This window comes from Physeter macrocephalus, chromosome 11, assembly GCF_002837175.3.
Source record: "Physeter macrocephalus isolate SW-GA chromosome 11, ASM283717v5, whole genome shotgun sequence".
Lineage (NCBI taxonomy): Eukaryota > Metazoa > Chordata > Mammalia > Artiodactyla > Physeteridae > Physeter > Physeter macrocephalus.
The window spans coordinates 60,021,684-60,029,371 of record NC_041224.1 but is presented as its reverse complement, the minus strand read 5'-3'; the positions used below and the strand labels follow the sequence as shown (position 1 = coordinate 60,029,371).

Below are 7,688 nucleotides of genomic sequence, written 5' to 3'. Positions count from 1 at the left end.
GCAAAAAAAAAAAAAAAAAAAAAATTACTGCAGAAAGAAACAGTCAAGAAAGTATACAAGCCAGACTTACATTCAAATGCTGTGGTTGTTGCTTCAGGCAGAACCTGGCCTATCACATCCTAAACAAAGAAAGAATAAAGGAACACAATTAGCCATCTTCTTTATTGCTAACATGTGGCAAATCCTAGAGGAAACAGGAGAACCTGGAAAAGATTTTTGAAATGTTGGCATAAACTATAAAAACATTAGCTCATAATCACACTTAGCCCAGCAATCCAAGTCCAGAGTTTAAATCTCTATTCTGGAGCTTAAATCTCTATACTGGGGGTGGGGATCATTTAAAAAATCCTTTCCACTCTGTACTAATAACATAATTTTTTATTCTTGATTCAACAGCATAGACAATTACACTGTTGTGCATTTATTTTAAAAAAACAGGTTTCTTCTATGGGAGGCTATAGAAGGAATGTACTGTTAGTAGAAAAAGAGGTTTGGGGAGTCAAGACTGGCCTGGGTTTGAATCTCAGCTCTGCACTAAACAAGCTGTGTGACTAGCAACAAATTACTCAACCTCTCTGAGCCTCAATTTGATTATCCTACAATATGGATCTAGTAATGCTTACAGAGGTAATGTAAAAAGTATTAAATAATGTAATAAACATGAACATAAACTAGCCTAACACACTGTAGATCTTCAACAAATGTAGCTCTGGATATGTAACTACCAACACCTTTCCTTGCACTCATACTGGGAAGAGTTCAAAAAACAAGTTTCCATGATGATGATGTAAATCTACAATACTACAATACATTTAACACAAACAATTCTTATCAACCTTTACTCTTGAGCAACTAAAAAACATATTTAATGACACCGAAATAAAGTTAATCTAGCCTACAAAAGTGTATAACCTGATATCAATGTTTAAATGAATCTGTAAAGTTGAAAACACTTAAAAAATAGTCTACAGAGACAGCTTATTTAAAGAGGTACAGAACACCTTCGAGAAATAGTTAGTTCTGGGAAAAGTGACCCTCCATTATGTCCAGTCCAACCCAAATGGTCTGCAAACCTCATTGTTCTCAGGGAGCTCTGCCACAACGTCCCTCCTGGGCTGTGCCACAAATGGCACCAGGCAGCCAGCTGACAAAGCCACTTGCAGTATTTCTCAGCAGGGAGCCCACAGCCCTTCCAAGCAGGGCACTTAGCAGGGTGGCGGCTGCAACTTCCTTCTAAAGGCAGTTCTTTAGAAGCTTTTGCTGCAGTGGCAATTTGCATAATAGCCTTGTCTCGTGTGTGTGTGTGTGTGTGTGTGTGTGTGTGTGTGTGTGTGTGTGTGTTAAATAAATCTGTTCATATAAAATTGATCAAAGGGAACTATCTTAGGCAGCCCTCACTCATTAGAGAGCCAAAAGAGATTATTTTTTTCTTCTTACTCTAGTCTTAGCAAATGAAACAACTTGCTGTGGAAGTATTTGTAAAAGATTTCAGTGTTGAAAAAAATCCTTTCTACATACTTGTAGGTAGAAAGTATTTATTGACAGCTAAATGAAAACTGTTGAGCGAGTATAGAATACACAAGCAGCCAGTGTAACGCCTGAGTGTGGACGGGGGCCAAACTGCTAGGGTTGGACCTTGGCTCTGCCGTTCAGTCACTGAGTGACTGAATTTCTCTGTGCCTCCGTTTCCTTCTGTGTAAAAATGAGATCATAACTGTACCTACCTTGTAGGACTAATGACTTAATATTTATAAAGTGCTTACAAGAGTGTCTAGCACATGGTAAGTGCAAGTATTAGTGTCTGTTAAATAAATAAAACAAGTCACTGATGACTGGAACATTACAAATCTTACCTCGTAACGAAACCCTAAATGTCAGCACCTGACAATCAGTGGAGGATGGTCTTTGGTTCACTTATTTCATCCTTCCACAGCATTTACTGAGGACTGGCCAGTATTGGTTTAAATAGGTCCAAGTCTAAGTTATCACTGCTTACTTCCAGACAACCAATCTTGAGATGTGAACCCTACAGTATTAGCAAACTAATTTAGGATCCTTCCTACTTATGAATAGCAGAACCTGTCAAACAGCAAACTTCTAACAACCATCTGAAAACCCTGCTGAGCAGCAATGGCCTCCTTTGCCCATCAACATAAACAAGGAGCCACACAAACTTTACAACTAATGCGTGGGGGGTGGGGGGAGAAAGAAAAAGCAAACCTGCTTGAGAGAATCATGAGAATCACGTGAACACAACTGACCATTTTGTTCTGTTAAAGCAAATAAAGTGAGGCTATAATAATGACAAAGAGGTAAAAATCAATCACTATCTCCTGGTCTTTTCTAAGCAGGCACATTTAATTTTATGTGTATTTTCCAGTTGTATTTTAAGCGACTTATTTCAAAATGACCCTGTCTTATTCTCAACATTTTACTCAACCTAAAGAAAGTTTCAAAAGAGCACATAAGTTCATATATCTTGTTGGTGATCATTTTTTGATCCTTTTCTTCTCCTTCCTTTCAATAAATCAGTCAAACAAATAGCAAACCAAAAATATAAATGAGCATCTATAACATGCCAGGAGGATAAAGATTACAAAACTGTAGGCTACAGAAGAATAAGACTTGCTCCTTGACTTTAGGAAGATTATAATCTGTCACAAAGATAGAGACAAACCTAAAAGACTAACAAATCAGAGCACTTACAGTATGATAAAAGAGCCAAACAAAAGACATAAATTAGCAAACGGTAGGTGCTAACTCAGAAGGCAGGAAAAATCACGGTCTCAGTTAAGATAGAAGAAACTTCACACATGAAGGGAAATCTGGGCTGGAACTTGGGAGAGAGGATCCAAACAGCAAGAGGAAAGGGGGAACATTGAGATCTCCTGCACAATTTTCCCCAAACTGGGGACTGGATTGCTAAGGAAGAGGAGAAACTCAGAAAGCTGAAAAACAGATAACCCAAATGCCTCTGCCTATGAGGACCAGCTGGGTCTACTTCACAATGCACCAGTCCCTAACTATTCAGACGAAGGACAAAGGCCCCAGAGAGGCCCAGTGACTTGCCCACGGAGTCCCAGCCATTTCATGGAACTGTGAATGGAGCCCTCAACTACTGACTCGGAGTCCAAAACGCCCTCAGCTCCAGTTGACTCAGTGACTACAAATTGCTTCTGGCTTCCATGTCTGGTTCTGCCACAAACCAGCTGTGTGGCTTTAGCATTTTCCCCATCGGGGTTCACGCTTCCTCATTTGAAAACTGAAGTGAGGAGAGATATCAGATGAAGGGGAACATTCCAGGTTTCATTTGGCTTTAAATTTTAAGGTTCCAAGCCAAAGATGCTGATGTGACTGTTGGTTTTTTGCCTATTTCTCAATGAAGAGATAAGGTAAACCTGGAAAAGAGATCTAAGGAGTCCTCCAGGATTTGAGCTTGCAGTTCCAAGAACTTGATATACAGCACCCACTGTCACGAGCCCTTCATGAGGCCTTCGCAACATAACACGCTCCACCTGGGCGTACCTGAGCAAGCACGGGGCACATGGCACTCTGAGCTCTCGATGGTGGGACCGTTTGTGCAAAGTTTATTTTTAGGCCAGTCATCCTTGAGCCAACGTACAATTGAGAGATGCCCAGGCCCTATCCCTTCTGCTGCAATAACAACACTTGTAGAGCACTTACTATGCTCCAGATTGTTGTAAGTACTTTACACATACCAACTCCACTAGTCCTCAGAACTCTGTGAGGTAGGCACTACTTTTATCCCCCCAACCCTATTTTTGTCTTTTTACAGATGAAGAAACTGAGATACAGAAGACACTTGCCCAAGTGAGTCTGGTAAGGCTTACAATGTAAACGCAGTCAGCCTGGCTCCAGTTTGTGTTTTTAACACAGTACCTTTCTACTTAAAATAATACCTTCTGTTGTCTCAAATGAGTAAAGTGAAAGAAAGCTCTTGTCTTTCTCATCAGAGACACAATCTCACTTAATCTTTATAAGTCTTTGAGGCAGGTATCATTATCCCTAATTTACAAATAAAGAAACTGAGGCTCGGAGAGGCAGAGTGATGTGCCTGGTTAGTGGGATGGTTTACAATTAAACACAAATTTCTTGATTCAAAACCCAGTGTGCTGTCCACAAAACCATAACGGTGTACATCCTCTTTGAAGCTCCCTCATTAAACAAATATTTCAGGGTCCTATGAAGCATCAGAAACAGAGAGGAAACAGAGGTGTCCGTCTCCTCCAGAAGTTTACCATCTCGTGGAGGAGACAGACAAAATTAGCACAAAACCCATATACTTTGCCAAAACAAAGTTGTAGAAACACAGAGGAGGAGCATGTGACCAAGACCAACGCAGAGAAAAGCCAAGCTGGGCTTTGAAGGACAGGTGGGAGTTGGCGAGCTGAAGAAGAAGGCCCAGTGAAGAAGGCCTGGGAACCTGGGAGAACTCACGGTTAATTCTATATATCTGGAAGACAGGATGCTCATGGGGGTGTAGTGAGAGATGAAGCTGGTGCCAGGCAGGTACAAGCCAATCAAGATGGGCCCAGAGGGACTTCCCTGATGGCACAGCGGTTAAGAATCCATCTGCCAATGCAGGGGACACGGGTTCGAGCCCTGGTCCGGGAAGATCCCACATGCTGCGGAGCAACTAAGGCCACAAGCCACAACTACTGAGCCTGCGCTCTAGAGCCCACGAGCCACAACTACTGAAGCCTGCACGCCTAGACCCCGTGCTCCGCAACAAGAAAAGCCACCACAATGAGAAGCCCGCACATTGCAACGAAGTGTAGCCCCTGCTCGCAGCAACTAGAGAAAGCCCACGCGCAGCAACAAAGATCCACCTCAGCCAAAAATAAATAAATAAATAAATTTATTTTTTTTTTAAAAATATATATATTTGGGCCCAGAGGACCACGCCAAGCAGTTTGGGCCTTACCATGAAGGGAGATCCATGTGCATGTGAGCGTGTGGAGAACTCTGGATGCAAAGAGAAGGACAGCATATGTGTACAAGATCGGAGGCTGCTGGTTTACTCCAGCCTCTGCACTCCTTGCACAGACACCTGAAGATCTGTATGCTCTAGGTGGTCAGTAACATCCAGAACTCAAAATGAAGGTATACAGATCAAATTTTGATTGAGTAACCTATGACAATCAAAAACCACATCCCAGATCTTCCTCTTACCCCAAACCTCCACACAGCCCCATCTTATCCTGCAGGTAAGTTCCACTATAGATCTGGTACTTGCAACATGCTCCTTGGTATGTCAGCTCTGCCTTTGATAGCGCAGTTATGCAAAATATAAAATGGGCACGATGTACTCTATCTCACATGAATACTGAAAGCTGAGAAGTAGTACTACAGCATGTGGAAATAAATACCAAGTAAAGTAAGGAAATCTGAGTTCTGGCACTGACTCTCCCACTCACAAGCAACATGGCTTTGGAAAAGCCATTTCACCTCACTGCTCCTCGGTAACTATCTAAAAAAAAGATCAGAGGGCTCAACAGGCCACCTCCAAGGTTATCCTCTGCTCTAACATTCCATGATTTTATTTGAACTATATTTTGAGTATTTATTATGAAAGTAAGACTACATCATTGACTCTTAAGATGCACATTTTCCCCTCTATTTTAACATCTCTGAAATTGGGTTTTGTACAATGTGTGGCATGTCACAGTTTAACAGGTCGCATTTTTTTTCTTTCTTAGCGATACATAAAATAATACCTTAAAACTTATGATGTCTTAGGCTTGCTGAAACATGATTGGTTAGAGTTGCCTTGTTTCCCTTTCCCACTAGCTACCAAGTTTAGAGAACTCAGTAGAAAGACAGGCTGGAATCTGGCCAGGGACATTCCAAAAAATCCTTGAGAAAAACTCTCTTCTAGATTCAGCTTTTTGTATCCCAGTTGGTTGCTTCTGTGTGTTATGTCCCAGTCCAGGCTGTAAGTTCCTTGAGGGCAGGGGTCCAGTCTGATTCATCTCTACTTCCCCAGGGACTTGCACACTTGTCAGATTTCAGTCTATACAATTAATGAATGCTTGTGGTGGAAGAAATAAAACTGCCCCCATACGAGGCCAGCAATGGCCACTAGCTCAGGCCACCAGGGTAAGATTTGGTGATCAAGGTGCCGACTGCCCTACAAATCCCTGCGCCCCCCTCGCTAGGGACACTGAGATTAGCACTCACCAGCACATCCCTGAAGAGTAGCTGCGGCCCAGAGTGCACTGTCCAGTCCACGGCTCCACTATTTGGAATCTTGATGCGAATCACCAGCACCTGGTTCTCCATGGCATGGAAGGGGCCAAGGGCCAGCCACAGCATTACAGGTTAAAGGGGCTCACATCCTGGTAGGGGGGAACCCCCTGGCTCCTGGTTAGGCGGGGGCTCGAAGAGGTGACAAGGGGACTGAGGGTCAGAGGACAGAGGGAGAGGGGGAGAGAAGAGAGGAGGTGGTCCGGAAGCAGCCCGCAGGCTCGGAGCCAGGCCCAGGCTGTATGAGGTTGAGGGATGTCTCCCTGTGAGCGTGGACGGGGCAAGGGGCAGGAGCCAGTAGGAACTAGCGGAGATCAGAAGGTTCTGGAGTTGGAAAAGAGAGCAAACGGCATCTTGCAGCTCTCTGCCGTCTGTGTGGGTGTGAGGGGACGGCACAGAGAAGACGCCGTTTTAGAGATACGGCGGCAGGTGTCCACTCCTCCTTAAAGGAGCGGGGTGGGTCCCCGGCTTGAGGGGACTCAGTCCGGGGCTGTTAGGAAGGAGCCCCAGGGCCGCCGGACCACAAGAAAGCTGAGGGGGCCCTCCGCGGGAGGGTCGGGGGCGAGTCCTCTGCCCCACCCCGAGCCAGAGTGCACGGCGCGCGCGACTCAGAACCTGCAACCCGAGGCCGCGCGTCCCGGCGGCGGCGGCGGCGGCGGCGGCAGGAGGGGGAAGGCGGCGGTAGGAGGGGGAAGGCGGCGGCGAGGGCACTGTTACTCCGGAACCAAAACGCGCGGCGCCGGAACCCCGGGAGCCGGCGAGGGGACCCGCCTCCCACGGCGCCATGTTGGAAGAGGGCAGCTCCTGGCCGGCCCCGGCCCCGCCCCCGCTCGCCGGTGGGCGGGACCCGAGGATCAAGGGCTTGGCGCCGGGGCCGGAGTGAGGGGACCGATTGGACTATTCAGTCGTGAGACCCCCCTTCCCCTGTCGCGAAGTGACCACCCATGGCGACCGGGTGACGGCCCTTTCTTTTCCCGACCCTCATTAAAGTCAGCGAGGTGAAAACATTTAACAAAAGAAGGAGGAAACTGAACTAGAGCAGGGGTCCGCCAAAAGCCGATTGATGGCTTAAGATGCGTACTGTTTCCCTGTTCAGAAGACTAGAAAAATAGAACTGCGCCTCTCGTTTATTCCTGCTTTATCAGGCCCTGTACCTAAATATTCGTGGAGGTTTGTGCATCAAATGATCAAGAGCAAGGTTGTCTTTTTTTCCTTCTTCCAAGTCACAGATCCGGAGGATCATCCTTCTCCCAAATGAGCAAAGCGAGTGTGGATTTTTCAGTGAGGTCCTTTACCCCCATGGTTACCCTAAAATAGCAAAAAGCGCACTATTCAAAAGCAACAGTAAAAAAATTCAGTGAAGAGTTTAACTGCTTGGGTACAGTTGCAGTAGTGGCATCATCTTTTCTTATTAAACCTTT

At 45.3% G+C, this 7,688-nt stretch overlaps 1 protein-coding gene across 12 annotated transcripts in view; it reads right to left on the bottom strand.

Moving 5' to 3' along the window:
* Positions 1-6,995, bottom strand: part of MAP2K5 (mitogen-activated protein kinase kinase 5) — a 281,510-nt gene extending 274,515 nt beyond the window's left edge. For 5 of the 12 annotated variants that reach the window (XM_055088059.1, XM_055088062.1, XM_055088061.1 and 2 more), the window contains exons 1-2: positions 6,202-6,993; positions 71-119 (exon numbers count right to left, since the gene is read on the bottom strand). In XM_055088059.1, coding sequence (XP_054944034.1) covers positions 71-119; positions 6,202-6,336 — 184 coding nt within the window. In that variant the 5' untranslated portion in view covers positions 6,337-6,993. Of the gene's footprint in view, positions 1-70; positions 120-6,201 lie in introns of all 12 variants that reach the window. The other 7 variants (XM_028494957.2, XM_055088057.1, XM_055088058.1 and 4 more) reach the window with 4 other exon arrangements.
* Between the last annotated feature and the right edge of the window lie 693 nt (positions 6,996-7,688).